General features: G+C 42.2%; 1 protein-coding gene across 10 annotated transcripts in view; it reads left to right on the top strand.

Annotated features, from left to right (window-relative positions):
- iqsec1a (IQ motif and Sec7 domain ArfGEF 1a) overlaps window positions 1-14,358 on the top strand; it is an 88,311-nt gene extending 73,953 nt beyond the window's left edge. For all 10 annotated transcript variants that reach the window (XM_084429144.1, XM_084429146.1, XM_084429153.1 and 7 more), the window contains one exon: window positions 14,067-14,358. In XM_084429144.1, coding sequence (XP_084285270.1) covers window positions 14,067-14,080 — 14 coding nt within the window. In that variant the 3' untranslated portion in view covers window positions 14,081-14,358. The remainder of the gene's footprint in view (window positions 1-14,066) is intronic.
- The last annotated feature ends 4,849 nt before the right edge of the window (window positions 14,359-19,207 follow it).

Below are 19,207 nucleotides of genomic sequence, written 5' to 3'. Positions count from 1 at the left end.
CAATACAGCATTTCATGTTGCATTTTTATTGGCTAGTCAGTAGACGTAAGTCGTAGCACAAACACACTGTGATGATCATGCTAAATTTCTGCATGAAATTCCCAAGACCGCAACCACAGCCGTCTTATAACCTCTCTAACTGTACGACGGAGGGCCAGCGTTTAGGAGCCATGACCACAGAAACTGCCAAGATTGGTCATCTTTCATCTGGGACAGGCAGACGAAAGACAGTGTGTATCGGGCATAAGAGCAGAAATTGCAAACACAAAGTTTTTACCAAGGGTGCCAATATTTGTGGAGCCCACTTTATGTTTTTGTTAGTTTGTTTGATTCCCTGTGTAGAATGATATTCTTGATGTTTCTTGAACACAACGGAAATGTTTCCAGGGGACCCAAATAAGTGACGAACCCGGCTGGGACGTGCTTATAGCTTGTGAGTCAAGTCACCTTCATTTATATAGCGCTTTTAACAATATAGATTGTTTCAAAGCAGCTTTACAGAGAAGGGGGTTACAGTAACAGAGATTGTTCTGGCTTTACAGCAGCTCTAGAATAAAGTTATTGTCCAGCTAAAGTTAGTTTTGATTGATTCACTTCCGTCGCAACGATCATTAGTTATTAACTTTATTAACACGACACCGTTTTAACAGAAAACCCTCAACGTGGGTTAAATTCTTCTTATGATGTAACGAGTACATCAGGATTTATGGGAAGTGTTCCCGGTTCCGGCTGGCCTAATCTATGCAGTCTAACATTGAATTATAGAAGTCTATAATGTGTTATGTGTATGCTAGGTCAAAGAGATGTGTCTTTAGTCTAGCTTTGAACTGACAGAGTGTGTCTGCTTCCTGGACAATGGTAGGAAGACTGTTCCAGAGTTTTGGTGCTAAATAGGAAAAGGATCTACTGCCAGCAGTCGATTTAGATATTCTAGGTATTATCAACTGGCCGGAATTTTGAGATCGCAATAGACGTTAAGGACTATAATGCGTTAAGAGCTCACTCAAGTACTGCGGAGCTAAACCATTTAGTGCTTTGTAAGTAATCAGCAATATTTTAAAATGTATACGATGTTTAATAGGCAGCCAGTGCAGTTATGACAGAACCGGGCTAATATGGTCATACTTCCTGGTTCTGGTAAGAACTCGAGCTGCTGCGTTTTGGACCAGCTGTAGTTTGTTTATTAAGCGTGCAGGGCAACCACCCAGTAGAGCATTACAATAATCTAGCCTTGAGGTCGTGAGCACCCTATGCTCTACTCCCTTCGAAGGGCAGACGGCAGAGCCCTTGAAGTGGGCACTTTGGAGGGAGCACGGCACTAGTGTGCCATTATGCAGCCATTTGGAGCGCACTTGATGAAGGGAGCAACGAAAGACAATGTAATTTCCTCATTATTTTCACCTGGGATGTTCCCATGACAACGCAGCATAGTGTCCATCAGCTGAATAGCTGTTATTACCAGAAATATCTTATTATTGCTGTTAACATAACTGTTGCAAATAAATATACATTTTATACCGTTTTAGTAAAAGTGGCCCCGGTCACGTCGAACATTTTGGTTCCCCTTAGCGACCGTGAATTGAAATTTCACATTTTTTGATGATTATTGATAGTCACTCTCCAGAGAATTTTTCTGTGGTTTGGTTCTGATCAGGCCAAAAAACTAGGAGTAGTTCGCAAAAGTAGGTTTTTCAAAAAACCTCAATTTACTCGAAAATGGGCAAGCAAATCTGAGGCATGCATCATGTCCGCCTTGAGCCAAGGATTCCAACAAAATAAGACACTGGAGCCTACGCCTAACGGTTGAGGAGTTATGAGCCATTTCATACTTTTGACCGCAGTAGCGCCCCTGTCAGGCCGATCGGGGCGGGCCTTGGTGACGTTGTAGGCGGTGTGAGTACTATCAGCCCCCAAAGTTTCAAGTCTCTACGACTTACGGTTCGGTCTGCCCGATCAGTTTTACATGGAGAATGCTGCATCATGGGAAAATTTAAAATAACAATAGGGTTTCAGCGCTACGCGCTTGAACCCCTTATAATAAAATAAAATAAAATAGACTTTGAGCTGTAAGCACGTCCCAGCCGGGTTCGTCACTTATTGGGGTCCCCTGGAAACATTTCCCTGGTGGTCTGTGAGTATTTGGAGCACAAATGTGTTGTGAAACAGATTTTTCTTAATTTGCATGTGTTTTCTTCCGTTGCAGCGCGTGGAGCTCTCTCAGCCACCGTAGGAGGTTAAGCTAACATGTAATATTTTTAATAACATGTAAAACAAAGTTAGATGAGTGCAGGATGACTGGTCCTACAGGGTTTGCCGTTTGTTTTCACAGAGACAAGAATGTTGGCGTGCAAAAGTTCAGCCGTGGTGTGAATGTGTCCACAGGAATCCAGTGTTTGTCCTGTAGATCTGATTCCACTACTAATGTTTGTGTCAGAGCTCGTGGGGGGTCTGAAGAAGGTTGAGCAAGGGTCATCCACAATCCTGCTACACCCATCTATTATTAAAATAATATTCTGGGTTCAATACAAATTACGCTCAATTGACAGCATTTGATTGCCTCAAAAAGAAAAAGAAAAAAAATCAGTTTGAAGTTCACTTACAAAAGAAATTTCATTCTGAAGGTTTTAAAAGCTGAAATGTGACCTGTATAAGTTTATAAAAGCGTTTGCGCAATTTTTTCTCTTAGAAATGTGTATTATTTGAGCTGTAAAGTTGTTTAAATCATCCCTTTTACAGTCGTTTTAGGGTTTTAAGGTTTATGGTGTATAGCAGTGGTGCTCAATCCTGTTCCTGGAGATCTTGAAACTGAGTATTTTTACGTTTAAAATTTGACCCTATTAATTTTCATCTAAATGATTCAGTGTAAAGCTGCATTCACACTGCCAGCTCGTGGCCGTTCCTAGTGCTGCCACTCAGATGTGATATTCTGCACATCTGGACATATCTTTAGAAAATAAAATGACAGATGATATATATTTGTGGTAAAACTAAGATATCATTCTTATTTGACAAGGAAATAGTTTTAATTTTACTACAAAGTAGCATTCTGCTGTCAGAGACTGCTGTTACGTAAACTGCAGCAGTGTTAGTGCACTGAATCATTAAGCAGATGAAAAATGGATCAATATACAATTTCACATGTACGTGTAATCAGATATCAGGGTAAAGTATGCCCTATGTTTGGTGTGCCATCCAAGGGGAGGGTTCAGAGCTCTGGATTTGGCCCAAACCCACAGTACTCCCCCATCCTTAATACATAGACATTATCAGTCATGAATCCAAAAATCTACATTCTTATTATAAGTTTGAGGAGTATGTCATGCCAAAAGCCAACCCGATCTTTGCGAGGTACAAGTTTCATGTAAAAACACAGGGGGAACACAAGACATTTGAATACTTTGTCACAGAGCTTAAACTGTGTATGACTGTGGATATACAAACAGTGATTAAATATTACGGGACCGCATTGTTTTTGCAACTAACGCCCCAAAATTCAAGAGAGAAACTGCTAAATCAAGGTGCTGATCTAACATTTGAAAAAAGCCATTGATATAGGGCGGTCACACAAAGATGCGCAAGTATATGTGCAATTAACACAGAATGTGAACAGGATTTTGAGGAACTTAAATTAAGGACCTCAAGCAAACAAAGTTAGCTTCAAGTTGGATACTGAGGCCCAGTTGAACATCATTCCAGCCAGTAAATTTAAAAATCTTTACAACACAACAGAACTGAAACCCACGATGCGCCGTCTCAAAGGCTATGGCGGAGAGACACTTGATGTAAAAGGGACATGTCAGCAAGACACAGAAGCTTTGCTGGAATTTTACAAAGTGAATACACACGCACCTCCCGTGCTTGGTCTGAGAGCATGCATGGACATGGGGCTGATAAAGCTTGTCTTTTCAGTTGATGCAGATATAAACAAACCCTGTGGTCTCATGCAAGAGTTCCAGGATGTCTTTCATGGGATTGGTCAATTTCCAGGAGAATCCAATCCTGGATCCTGCACTATACTCCTATACTCCTGGATCCTGCAGCCTCAAGGAGGAGCTAGACAGCATGGATAAAGCAGGCGTTATTGTTAAAGTCACGGGACCCACAGACTGGGTTAATGCCCTAGTGGTCGTTGAAACCCTGCACTGGAAAGCTCAGGGTATGTTTAGACCCTAGAGACTTGAATAAAGCAATCAAAAGGCCGCTACCCCCTGCCGACTCTGGACAACATCACCCCAAAACTCACTGGAGCATAATTCTTTAATGAGCTTGATGCAAAATCTGGATATTGGGCAATCAAGCTGTCAGAGGAGTCATCAAAACTAACAACATTCAATATTATAGTGGGAAGGTACAGATGTCTCTGTCTACCTTTTGGACTGATCTCTTTCCAAAGATTCCAAGATTCTCTTCCAAGATTCTAAGAAGAGACTTATGAGGGGCTTGACGGTGTTGCAGCCATTGTAGACGACATACTCATCTTTGGAAAAACAAAAGAGGAACATGATGCAAACTTGCACACTGTGCTAATGAGGACCCATGAAAAAGGAGAATGCCTCAACCCAGACAAAAGTGTGATATGCCTCCCTGAGGTCAGTTGTTTCGGGCACAAGCTAACGTGTGAAGGCATCAAACCTGATCCAAAGAAAGTTATCGGGATAAGAGACATGAGCCCTCTAAAGAATAAGTCAGAACTGGAAACCGGTATACCGGTTCATACAGAATACTGGTGTTTATTTTTGTTATGATATGAATTTTTAATATACCGCAATCCGGTGTATATCGCTTTAACAACGATCGGAAGCGGCGTGACACTGTTTGAGAGGGTCTTTTCACTGTTGTGCTGTGGTGATGCACAGCTCTATGTGTTACTGTGACGGTGAAGATGGAGAGGTTAAACTATAATTGATAGCTGTCAAATTATATTACAGTGTTTCCCATTCAGTGGTTCACAATATCAAAACAGACTTTTGGAAAATCTGTTTGTGGTTGGCATTGACATCGTTGAATAAACATGAGCACTGCACGTTTCAAAGTCAAAACGCGGCGCGGGTGTTTTTATATGAATGTAAGTGAACTGACGGTCTTTGGAAAATGTTCGTTGTTATTTCTACTGAATCTTTCTTTATCCTTCCTGATAATGCAGCGTTTATGAGCCGTTACCGGGGAAACCGCTGTTTCTGCCTCTCCTACAGCGCCTCCTGCTGGCAGCTCTCAGTAAACAGCCTTGCAAACCTGTATTAATACTAGTGTGGAATTTTTCTACAATATTCACTCATGACAGTAAAATAGGGCATTCTAAGTCCATCTACTGCAGTATTTCCTCTCTCAATCAGTTGAAAATGTGGTTAACACCCAGTCATGCTTGGAAAATAAAATACCGTCATATACCGTGAAACCGGTATATTTTTGAAAAAACACCGTGATATGGATTTTTGGTCATACCGCCCAGCACTACCATCTTAGGTATTGTCAATTACTTGTCCAGATTTGCGCCAAATCTGTCTGAAATAAACGCACCGCTGAGGCAGCTCCTGAAACAGTGGAATGAGTTTGCGTGGGACGAGACTCAGATGAAAGCATTTGAGAAGATGAAAGAGCTGATCACACGAGAGCCTGGCCCTGTCCTGTCTTACTATGACCCTGTAAAGAGCTCCGCCTGCAGGTTGATGCATCAAAAAGTGTTCTGTACTGCTTCAGGACCACAAACCCATTGCGTATGCTTCAAAATCCCTCACACCAACAGAAGAAAATTACGCATAGTTTGAAAAGGAATTGAGTGCTGTGGTGTTTGAATGCAAACGTTTTCACGCACATGTCTATGGCAGGAAGGTTATTGTCGAGTCTGATCTCAAACCTTTAGAACCCATCCTGAGAAAGCCTCTTGCAGCCGCTCCTCCACGCCTTCAGAATGATCAACTACAGAGGTACGATATCAAAATTGTGCACCGTCCAGGAAAAGACATCCCAATAGTGCAATGCACTGTCCAGGAAGTCCATCTTATACAGACTTGAATCACTGGATGAGGATATGGATGCACAAATTCACACAGTTGTAGCTAATCTCCCTGTAAGCGACAGGAAGCTAACGAGCATCGGAAAAGCGACAGAGCAAGACCCACAGCTTACATCCCTGAGAAGTGTCATAAAAGCCGGATGGCCTGATGTGAGGAAGAAGTGCCCCTCCAGCCTTGCTGGGTACTGGAGTCACAGAGATGAGATTTCAGAGATCGAAGGACTTCTGTTTAAGGGTGAGCAAATCATCATTCCACATGCGCTTAGGGCAGAAATGTTAGAGTGCATACACACTGCACACATGGGAATTGAGAAGAGTAAGCAAAGAGCCAGAAATATTTTATTTTGGCCAGGCATGAACAAACAAATTGAGGAACTGGTGGAAAGATGCACCACATGCTTAGAGCTCCGAAAATATAATCCAAAAGAGTCCATAATCTCTCACCAGATCCCAGAACGCCCGTGGCAGATTGTTGCAACAGACTTGTTCATGTGGAACGGAGATGAATATTTAATAGCCGTAGACTACTACAGCAGATTCTTCGAGCTGGAATCCACAGTCATCAATTCTTCATCCACAGTCATCCGTAAGATGAAGGCCATCTTTGCTTGGCGCGCGGTACCTGAAAGTATAATTTCATATAATGACCCAAAGTACACGTTGCATGACTTCAAAACTTTGCAATTCAATGGGACTTTGCACATGTAACATTTAGTCTGCACTAGTCTGCATGATCTCGCCGAATAGATAGCTAAGGCCATACTGAGCAGAGCACATGCTGAGAAGGACCCTTACCTCAGCTTACTCGAACACAGGAACGCCCCTGTTGACGGATTTAAGTCTCCCTCACAGTTGCTGATGAGTAGACGTCTTCACTCCATTCTGCCCACGGCAGGAAAACAGCTACAGCCTCAGGTTGTGGATCAAAAACTGGTGAATGCGAAATGGAAACTAAAACAAGCAAAACAGAGACAGTCCCATGATCGCACTGCACAGCCATTGTCAGCATTGGCACAAGGGGATAATGTTTGCTTTCAACTAGGCAATGGTCGATGGATGTCCCCCACTGTATTGCAACCTGTGGAGACACACTGGTCATACCTTATCCGCACCCATGATGATCAATGTTCATGACCTATGATGACCTTGAGACATTCTTGGTTTATAAATCATGAACTTCTAACATTCAGTAAGATTTAAAACAGATGTTGCAGTATTATAGATGCTAGTCCGAAGATTGTTTTGTTGAATGTATGTTCTGCTTGTCACTTTAACTAGTTACTCAAGGTAGGCTATTTAATAGTTGATATGCCAACGTGATTTTGGTATTAGGGAATCATTGTTCATCTGTTCTATAAGTGCACTGTTAATTATTCTGCTCCCTCCTGATGTGACCCGATATGTTTATGTGGTAGCATAATACTTCATAAAATAGGGGGTGTAATATTATCAGCCCGCATGTTTGGTGATTTGCATACTGAATGCTGATTGGTTGTTAACTCTCTGTATGTTGGAGTTGTGAATTATTGGATTCATCATGTTTCGACATCCCATAATGTCCTTGAAGTATGAAAACGTTGCTCACGGCCACAGTGTCATGATCACAGCAGGGTGTGCCTCCATGGTAGATGTTGGGGCACTCATATTGAGTTAAGTTGTTCATTTTCCCCTTTTGGGTTGATTAACCCAAATTTTATCATTTTATCAAAGTTTATCACTTGTGCTTCTTGCAACAATGCCCCCGGAGGAGTTATGCTGTAGTTTACATGACCATAATGCTGTGGTTACAACAGGGAGATGTTTGCACATAGAGAGTTGTGTTCCAAGTCTAGAAGATCTCTAGTATTCCATCCAGTTTTGGCCATGCCCACTTCACTTTAATGAAGGCTCTTTCGGGAGCCGGAATTCATTCCTTGTTGGAGAAAGTGGCCATAGAGGAAGTGCCTCCTTTCCAGAAGGAATCCGATATGACAGTTGATATTATCTTGTGCTGAAAAAGGATGACGGTTTGCGGCCAATCCTGTACTTGCATCTGATAAACTTGATCTGAAGGATGCATATTCCATTTTCAGATAGTCTAGGGCAGGGGTCTTGAGTTCAGCTCAAAGCCCAATCAAAACCACCTAAAGCAGCTAATCAAGGTGTTCAGGATAAATTACAGGCAGGTGTGTTGGGGCAGGTGTGTTGGAGCAGGTGTGTTGGGGCCGGTGTGTTGGAGCAGGTGTGTTGGAGCAAGTGTGTTGGGGCCAGTGTGTTGGGGCAGGTGTGTTGGGGCAGGTGTGTTGGAGCAAGTGTGTTGGGGCCAGTGTGTTGGGGCAGGTGTGTTGGAGCAGGTGTGTTGGGGCAGGTGTGTTGGGGCCAGTGTGTTGGAGCAGGTGTGTTGGAGCAAGTGTGTTGGGGCCAGTGTGTTGGGGCCGGTGTGTTGGAGCAGGTGTGTTGGAGCAAGTGTGTTGGGGCCAGTGTGTTGGGGCCGGTGTGTTGGAGCAGGTGTGTTGGAGCAAGTGTGTTGGGGCCAGTGTGTTGGGGCAGGTGTGTTGGGGCAGGTGTGTTGGAGCAAGTGTGTTGGGGCCAGTGTGTTGGGGCAGGTGTGTTGGAGCAGGTGTGTTGGGGCAGGTGTGTTGGGGCCAGTGTGTTGGGGCAGGTGTGTTGGAGCAGGTGTGTTGGGGCAGGTGTGTTGGAGCAGGTGTGTTGGGGCAGGTGTGTTGGGGCAGGTGTGTTGGGGCAGGTGTGTTGGGGCAGGTGTGTTGGGGCAGGTGTGTTGGGGCAGGTGTGTTGGGGCAGGTGTGTTGGAGCAGGTGTGTTGGGGCCAGTGTGTTGGGGCAGGTGTGTTGGGGCAGGTGTGTTGGGGCAGGTGTGTTGGGGCCAGTGTGTTGGGGCCAGTGTGTTGGGGCAGGTGTGTTGGGGCAGGTGTGTTGGGGCAGGTGTGTTGGGGCCAGTGTGTTGGGGCAGGTGTGTTGGGGCAGGTGTGTTGGAGCAGGTGTGTTGGGGCAGGTGTGTTGGGGCCAGTGTGTTGGAGCAGGTGTGTTGGGGCAGGTGTGTTGGAGCAGGTGTGTTGGGGCAGGTGTGTTGGGGCAGGTGTGTTGGGGCAGGTGTGTTGGGGCAGGTGTGTTGGAGCAGGTGTGTTGGGGCCAGTGTGTTGGGGCAGGTGTGTTGGGGCAGGTGTGTTGGGGCAGGTGTGTTGGGGCCAGTGTGTTGGGGCCAGTGTGTTGGGGCAGGTGTGTTGGGGCAGGTGTGTTGGAGCAGGTGTGTTGGGGCAGGTGTGTTGGGGCCAGTGTGTTGGAGCAGGTGTGTTGGGGCAGGTGTGTTGGAGCAGGTGTGTTGGGGCAGGTGTGTTGGGGCAGGTGTGTTGGGGCAGGTGTGTTGGAGCAGGTGTGTTGGGGCCAGTGTGTTGGAGCAGGTGTGTTGGGGCAGGTGTGTTGGGGCAGGTGTGTTGGAGCAGGTGTGTTGGAGCAGGTGTGTTGGGGCCAGTGTGTTGGGGCAGGTGTGTTGGAGCAGGTGTGTTGGAGCAGGTGTGTTGGGGCAGGTGTGTTGGGGCAGGTGTGTTGGAGCAGGTGTGTTGGGGCAGGTGTGTTGGAGCAGGTGTGTTGGGGCCGGTGTGTTGGGGTCGGTGTGTTGGGGCAGGTGTGGTGGGGCAGGTGTGTTGGGGCAGGTGTGTTGGGGCAGGTGTGTTGGGGCAGGTGTGTTGGAGCTAGTGGTGTCAACAATAATCGATTCGGCGATGCATCGCAATGCGGGGCATGCACGATTCAGCATCGATGCGGCAAAGTGCCATAATCGATTATGTCACTGTTTTAGGGGTGTAACGGTACGCATATTCGTACTAAACCGTTCGGTACAAGGCACGCATTTTCAAACCGAACGGTTATTTCAAATGTAAGCGCGTCGCGAGCGCGCTCATAATGTAGACGCTGGCGCGACCACAACATCAAATGGCAAACGCAATGTAAGCGGAACGAAACTGAGCTACTCGTGACGGACTGTTTATCAGTTTGGACCAACGCAGCGCGAGCCGATCTTATACTACACAACGCTAAGAGATCCAGTAAAGAAAACATTTGAACTCGCCACTAAAGTAATAACATCGCTGCGAGATCTAGTGAGAAACATTCACATTTCTCCGTTATTAACGGATCAAACAGCGCTGACGTGGAAACCAGGAAGAAACATTGTGACATGAATGAACTATCCAGTGCCCACAGATCAGCAACATTCACCATGGCTTTACTGTAGTAACACTAACTGCAACTTTGGAAGTTTGGCAGGAATAGTAGGCTATAATGCTTTCAAGTAACGTTATGTCGGATTTATTTCGACATTATGAATAACATTGCTGCCCTCAAATGTTAATCTAAACTAAAATAAACATTTGTTTATAAGCACAAAATATTACATACAATTTTTTCCAAGGAGCTGTTTTGTTTTATATGCTCCTAAGAAGAGTCAATTATAGCTCCATCATTGCTCAAAGAAAAAAAATGTCATACTTTATGATGTTAGTTCTAATAAAAAAAGAATAAAAAAAAACAAAAAAACAAGGAAATTTCTCTGGCATTTCTTTCTTTTTGCTGTATCGAAAACGTACCGAACCATGACACAAGTGTATCGTATTGAACCGAACCATGAATTTTGTGAACCGTTACACCCTACACTGTTTATTTTCTGGCCTTGAGTTGGACAATAAAGTTGAAATTTAATTTCAAATGGTTCTCAAGCAGAGAGAAGAGAAACATTTCTCATTCAAAGCACTGAAAGCAGTGATTTATGCTTTCTTTTTCAGGTTTGAAAAATATTTTATTTAATGACATTTATGTCAAAGATACAGGAGAGTGATAATACACACATAGCAGCCAATAAAATCTGTTGTTCAATATCTTGCATTGCTTGTATTGCCTCATGAGTGATGAATATTTTGCCTTGTTGTGTGCAGTAGAATTTTGATGCATCGCAATGCATCGTAGAATCGAATTGAATCGAATCGTTACCTGGTGAATCGTAATCGAATCGAATCGTGAGGGCAGTGCCAATGCACACCCCTAGTTGGAGCAGGTGTGTTGGGGCAGGTGTGTTGGGGCGGGTGTGTTGGGGCAGGTGTGTTAGAGCAGGGTTGGTAAGGAAGTCTGCAGGAAGTTAGCTCTCCCGCATTGAAGACCCTTGGTCTAGAGCAGGGTTAGGCAAGTTCGGTCCTAAAGAGCCGCTGTCCTGCAGAGTTTAGCTCCAACCCTAATCAAACTCACCTGAACAAGCTAATCAATGTCTTCAGGATTACTAAGGCTACAGGCAGGTGAGGGTTTTTTCAGGGTTGGAGCTAAACTCTGCAAGACAGTGGCTCTTTAGGACCGAACTTGCCTACCCCTGGTCTAGAGACAAAGGGAAATCCTCAGGTTTGCTTCAGGCAAAGCTAACTAGTTCAAGGTTGTTCCTTTTGACCTTGCCTTTGTGGCTTGTATGTTCACAAAATGTATGGATTTTGGCTCCATTGAGGCTCTAGGGTGTTAAATGACTTGATGATTGCCTGATTCTAGCGCATTCGGAGTAGTTGGTAATTCGACATCCAGACTTAGTTCTCGATTTTCATTTACAGAGGCTAGGTTTGAGGCTAAAATCTTTAGAAAAGTCTTCTGAGGCAACAGACAATATTTGTTCATGCATGATTGCCGGGATCAGTTTAGAGCAGGACAAGAGATCCACAAACTCTTGGGTCTTATGGCAGCGTCCCTGGGGATACTATAGTGTACCTTTGGACCTACTCCATTTTAATGGTGAATAAACAGCTAAAGAGTTCATCCCTATTGGCATGCTCACCACAGACCAGAGGTGGACAGTAACAAAGTACATTTACTTGAGTACTGTACTTAAGTAGACTTTCTGAGTATATGTACTTTAGTATTATTTTTTCTGGAAACTTTTTACTTTAACTTCACCACATTTGAAATACAAATATCGTACTTTTTACTCCACTACAATTCTGTCAAAGTCCTTGGGTAGAAAGTAGTAACATCAGTCAGGGGATGATTTTGGTTGCAACTTTTCAAATGAAAGTCAGGTTGACGTCAGAGCCCGACGTCGGTTTTACATCAGAAACTGGCTTTTAGCCGACAGACTTTGGATTTTGGTTGGAAATGAAAGTCGGGTTGATGCCAGAACTCCACTGCTGTTGGTTTCTTACGTCAACCCAATTTTCATTTTCAACCACAATACAACATCTATCCAACGTTGGAGATGAACGTCAATCTGGTGTTGGAACCTGATTTTCATTTTCAAAGTTGGGTTTGGTCTTCTAAATGTGAATTTTGTCATTGTTTTGGAGCACACTAGCTTATAGATAACAGCAAGGCTAACATATTCATACTAAAAGCCAAAAAACTTTAAATAGGGCAGTATTTGAGGGAACAGCCATTTGGGTGTCCGAAACCATTGTGGATGTTATTGAGTGACTTATGCAATCTCACATTAAATCCCACTACTGAACTGTGTTCTAGAAATACATGTGATATTGATATGAGGGTAGGCATAGATTCAGAGGCATAAGGTAATGTAAGTAATTACACACAACAATGCAACAGTAATAAAACAATGCATTGACATTTACCTTTAACTTTTGATACTTAAGTACTTTTAAAAACGAGAACTTCTATACTTTTACTTAAGTAAAAATCGGTCTTTACAACTTTAACTTGTAACAGAGTAATATTTGACCAGTAGTTTCTGTTCTTTCACTCAAGTAAGGAAGTTGTGTACTTAGTCCACCTCTGCCACAGACACAAAATTACACACATATGATATCAAACTCTGTTACAGTAGACCCATCCCCAGTTTTATTCAGGGTGTTTGGTTAGGCGAAATTTATCACAAGAAGATGATCACAAAAGATGTCTCGCTAGCAGTTTGAAGCAGGATTTTGATGGGCAGCCAGCCTATGTAGTGCAGAGGGATGACTATCCTACACATGGCACACACACTGCCTGGAGAGGCTGGCCTAACCCGTGTCCTCCTGCCGTCTCCAGATCGCAGTCTGCCCCCTCACCCGGACTATCCTGAATATAGACTTTTAATGATGAAATAGAATAGACTATTTAACAAAATCACAATTGCTAAGTGCAGAGGCTTTCTAGCATTAATATTATTACGCTACTATAGCAACATTTTAGTTAAGGACAGTCTGTTTCACAAAGTCACATTTTGAGCTCTAGGCTGAAACAGAGGGCTAGATAATTGGTTGTAGTTAGTCGACTATTGTCACCGGTTGCAGTTCAGGCTGTTCTAACTTACAGTACCATAAAAATATGCATCTGTTAAACTGGTCGCAATGAGTGTGTTGTGTGTTAGTGAAGTGGACACAATGTGTATGTTTTATAGTAAAGCAGACACAAGGAATTACTTGTCCTGGTGGTGGTGTCACGCTGCTCTAGCTGATGTCACGTCATCCGCTGGCTCCTGAAAGTCCCACTTCACTTTCAGTGACCTTCAAACACTGGGTCAGATCAAGACAAATGTGGACTTCAGTTTGGTTGTGTTCATTATACTTCATCCTGTCATTTTGATGGGTGGATGGTTTGAGTCGGCCTATATCGATTCAAAGTAGATTGCTGATTAGTTCTTCTTATTCTTCATCCATTCAAAATATCTAACATTGGGAATCAAACAATGTAATCGTCTGTCAAAAATAACGAAATAAGACAGCTAACCCTAACGCTTTCTTTTCTTTTTTGTCTGCGTTAGACTAAACTGGGAAGGGTCACAGCACTTGCATATTGTTGTCCTAATGTTAGTTTTACTGCTTCTATTGCTCTCCTCATTTGTAAGTCACTTTGGATAAAAGATTCTGCTAAATGATTAAATGTATAAAAAGTTACATTTTATAAAAAAAAAAAATACCAACACTTCGAAGGCTTTTCTACACTCGTTTTCCTGTAAAAGTGAAATGTCAGCATGCTCATGGGACTCCAGGCCAGAGTTCCCGAAGTGTCTGATCTGAAAGGGAACTTTTATTAATGCCTGTGGAGAAAATGAATATGCAAATGTTGATGTTTGGTCCACATCTCTCTCCTCGCAGGACTCCATCTTTAGCAGTCGTCCTCTGAGCCAGAGAGAAGCTTCCTTCCGGGATCATCTGTCTCCTGACAGACTCTTCCTCCTCCTCCTCCTCCTCCTCCTCCTCAGGTCCCTGTGTTGGGCTGCCCTCCACCTCCCCATCCCACACGCCAGATCTGTCAAACCTGCACCACACCGCCCAGCCTCACGCACACCACTCTCAGTGATGTCACTTCCTCCAGGAGCTCCACCCATCAGCACACGCCGGGGTCAGCGCTTCAGACGGACACTCGATGAGCCATACCAGCCAAACCCGAGCAGAGCGGAAGAGCATCTGTCTCTCTCTCAGCGCTCTGCCCTCGGGTGACTGACTCAACATTAGAATTAAGAAATCATAGTTTGCATTAAAAAAATCAAGGACCATTAAGATCTATTGCATTGTGACATATATATTCATGACAATTTGCAAAAAATTATTATCATTCCTTTTTGGCATCACTTCATTTCGATGGTCCACTTTTTAAACATTCTACTAACTATAAGTAACTTTGCTTCTACATGTCAACTAACGCTCATTAGAGTATTATGGACTGTTCGGTTCGGGTTAGTAGAACAAGTTGACGAAGTTGAAAAGTAGATTGTCTGCTGGAGCATCAAAATAAAGAGTGAGTAGATATTAATCAGACAGTCTACTAATAACTCTAATGACTGCTATTGACATGCAAAGTTACTCACAGTCAGCAAAATGTCTAAAGTGGACCATCAAAATGAAGTGTTGCTTAGTTTTTTATTATCATCAAAAGTGATTCTCATCCGATTATTTTTAAAATACAATATAACAATTTTTAAATGAAAGCAAACATTAAAACAAATATTATATAATAATATTGTTTTTCACACTGCAGTGATATCATTCTAATAGGATTTAGTTTTTTATTTAAATGTGCAAAATTGTGCTTAGTATATGACTCTACAAATGATCTCAATGGTCCTAGAAAGGCTTTGCTGCCTTCATGCGCAGTATCTTCCTGATGCTGTCGAGGGGTTTGGTTGAAACACACACAGTGGAAGAGTAAGTTTGCCTGTAATCAAACATAGTGTTTTTGAGACTAACATTCATTCAGACTAGCAGAATGACAGATAGATGTTCTAACACTGTATGTGTAGATGACAGCTCTATATGTTGTCTAACAATCATAAATGAACGTGCCAATGGCCATTGCACCCGTCAGCTCTGTGTGTGTGTGTGTGTGTGTGTGTGTGTGTGTGTGTGTGTAGTATTATAGTACAGTAGTGCAACTGAAACCATTGTAAGCAAAAAGCGATGTTATAGAACACTGTAAAAAATGAACTTTTTAAGAACAATATCTTGGTCAGTTTGAGTCAGTCATATTTCAGAATGCTCTAGAAACTTCCACTGGGATCGGATGTGAGGAGATTGTGAAGCACAAGTGCAGTGATGTGGCTTCGAGCTGCTGTACAGCGTCTCAGACGGAGCTTGCATGCCTTTAACTGGAGAGAGATGCTGCGGACTTCCCCCATGTTTCGCACAGGACCGCTGAGGGCCAGTGACTGGATTATTTTTCTATCTATTAAAGATCGCTCTCGTTTCTTCATAAGTGCAATATGTTGGTCATGATGGGCGAAAGCGTCTTCACTCTTCAGCATAGTGGCGTGTAGATCCTCATCAAACCAGTGTTTTCATCCAACGCAACGTCAACGTGATCGGCTAGGCTTTACCTGTGATTTGTTCTCGATGTTGTTTTTGGGTGTTTATTTATTCTAGAAAATAAACCAGTGTTACCATGACAATGAAGTGCAATCATGTAAAAAGTACTTTTGTTTTTCTTTTATTTAACTTTTGAACAACCAGGAGATGTTTCAGGTGAATATTCTGCTATATTATGCAAGCGTCTGTATGTTTAGAGGAATGTTTATCTCTAGGAAATCACGTCTGGTCTGTGAAATGAAGCTGTTGTAAAGATGCATTCTGATCAGATATATAAGCTGAAAACTGAACAACCATATGTGGGAACACTTCATAATAACTGCACGCTATTAATCATCAGTTAAGCATTACTAAACATTTATAAAGCATTAATAGACATTAATAAGCAGTTCATAAATACAGCTATAAATGCTTTATTCTTCATATATAAGGATATCTAGAATGTGTTTAATAATTGTATTTTCATACTTTATTAATGATCAATTTATCATTTCTAAATGAAGTATAGCATTATTTACAAACCAGTTACATTATTTACCATTATTTGCATGCTTTAAAGCGTTTATAAAGGAGATTTAAAGACTCATTGATCTTTTAAACAGAAAAGGAAACACACACACACACACACACACACTGATACAGAACATAGAAATATTTACCAGCCTTTAAATCTCCTTTATAAACGCTTTACCAGGGCATAACTAGTCCTCACTTTAGATGAGCTCACTGACCACCACTAAACGCTTTATAACTGCCTGTAATAGTGTGAATAAAGCATTTATTAACACACTAAGTAACTATTACTATATGTCTGAATAATAATATGTATTTAAACAGTTTATTAATCATTTACTCACACTTTCTAAGGGATCTTATGAACACACTGACAACTCCTAAATAACTGGTTTGTAAATAATGTAATACTTCATTTAGAAATGATAAGTTGATCATTAATAAAGTATGAAAATACAATTATTAAACACATTATAGATATCCTTAGATATCAAGAATAAAGCATTTATAGCTGTATTTATGAACTGCTTATTAATGTCTATTAATGCTTTATAAATTAACTGTTTAGTAATGCTTAACTAATGATTAATAGCGTGCAGTTATTATAAAGTGTTCCCCAATATTTCAGTTTTGTAATTATGTTTTCATGACCCCGAACCAAAGCACTATATCACATCTCTCGAGTGCAATATTCAGTCTGCTGTTCTCAAGTCAACATGAAACCAGATCTCGCCGTTTTACTTTCTGAAGACGTTCCTGGTCTTACTGTGCACGATTCACTGGTGCACATTCATTTGAAGAAAAAAGATATTGTACTTTATTAAGTCCCCTCCCCACACACCCTACTTTTTTCATGTTTAATATCATGCTTCACTCACAATAAAGGAAGTCAAATGTGTTTGTGAACGTCGTTTCATGTTGACTTTAACAGGAAATTTAAAAGCTTTTATATTTATATTACTTCAGTGTCACACTTTCCAGAGTTTTTGTTTCTGTATAAAATGTTAATAACGTAATAATAATCTGATTGACAGGCGAGACCTCAACAATGTGCAGTGAATGTTCAAATGCAACACTCTTTATTCCACTTCTGATGATACTGTATATCTTAACTGGCCTCCGCATCCTCTCACGTGTGCGCCCGGTTGTTGCGGGTCAGTCCTGTGTCGTGTGTTACTGCAGTGATCAGTCAATGACGGCATGAAAGCACCCACTGTTAGGCCCTGTAGAGACACATTTGAGCAGTTATATATATATATATTAGGGACCCCTAATTCAAAGGGGTAAGTCATTGCCCGTAAGTCATTGTGTGTATAGTGTGTATAGTGTGTCTGGTCTCGTCACTGTCTGTCTGTGTCTCTCCTCACAGGCTGCTATCATCACTGTCCAAATCAAACACTCCCACAAATGGCTAACGGAAACGGGCATTTCGGGTTTTATTTAGTTGTTGTAGAACAGAGAATGCTTGTAATTTGAGATTTTTTTTTAATGTAATGGTTATCTATGTCTGTGTACAGTCAATGTAAAACTCAAACTGTGACGACATTCAGAGCATAAAATAAAATGAATATATGATGTCGTGTTTTTGGCCCAAAATTTATTTTGTGATTATTTTGTTATATATTGCGATTTGATGAGCTATGACTTGATTAGGCAATGTCTAATATAGCTACCGCTGAGACATCCGGACACTTGACTGCTCATTCCCACAGCTGGGTTCACTCTCACAAGAATCAACAAACACTACAAGTGACAATACACATATTTATATCATAAAATCTTCACGTTCAAACGTTAAAACCCTCAAACTTTTGAAATTCTATCCACAAAAATGTTGTAAAGTTTCTGTAATGACATCCACTATAATTGCACTGTTGAACACCTTAACCGACCCTTAAACCTCACCTGCCCGTACCAGCAAACTCAAAATACCTCCGTTAAATAGCTCAGTTAAAAAAGGTTTTGTGTGTGTGTGTGTGTGTGTGTGTGAGAGAGTGTGTGTGTGCGTGAGTGTGGCCTTTGTTTCCATGGTTACTCATTGGTTTGTTAAATAAGTCGCACCTGTTGCTTGTTTTACCCCTCAGTTTGTGTGTATTTATAGCCCTGTATTTCAGGCCTTAGTTGTCCGTTCTTGATGTTGTTATGCGAATGGTTTGGTTCCTGCGTTTCTCGTTCTCCTGTGCCCCAGCGTATCGTTATTAGAGTTTGTGTTGTTTTTGTTATCTAAGTCACTGCTAAGGCCCTGTCCCAAATGACACACTTCATATGCACTTTCGGTCTTGTGGACTTACAATGGCTGCTGTTTGCACATGTGTGTTAAGTCCATGAGACCGTAGGGATTCCCATTTGTCATTTTAGGTTTCAGAAGGGTGCTCGCGAGTGCCCCGTTTGCCGTCGATATGCGCGCTCGAAGCGAGCACTCCATCAGACTTCTTCCCGACAGTCAAAGCGCCGTTACGTCACGAAAGATCTATAATATTATACTGTTATTTAAGCAAAACAAACTCGATATAGCCATACGCTGGGGCACTGGAGAACCAAACCAACGAAAACAACAAGAACAAGAATGGACTAAACACTGCAACACAAGGCTATAATTACATATACAAAATTAGGGGTAAAACAAAGACCAGGAACACTTTTTATGCGTTTTGGCCATTCACTTACACGACAACAGAGTTTTGGGGGCCTGAAAACGCAAACTTTTGAAAATGGGTTTCAAAATGCAAGTTTGCACTTTGATAATGATACCGTTATCCTCTCCTTTTAAACTACAAAAACGTCTGCGCATGTATCCATGGATCCCTGAGAAGGGAACGAGTGCGAAGACACTTTGGGGAACGCCTGCAGAGCACGGTGTCTGAAGCACATGACTCAAACGTGAACACACACTGCACTCAAAGGAACACACACTGCGTCCG

This window comes from Rutilus rutilus, assembly GCF_951802725.1.
Source record: "Rutilus rutilus genome assembly, chromosome: 13".
Classification (NCBI taxonomy): Eukaryota; Metazoa; Chordata; class Actinopteri; order Cypriniformes; family Leuciscidae; genus Rutilus; species Rutilus rutilus.
This window is presented reverse-complemented; position numbering and strand designations above follow the sequence as displayed.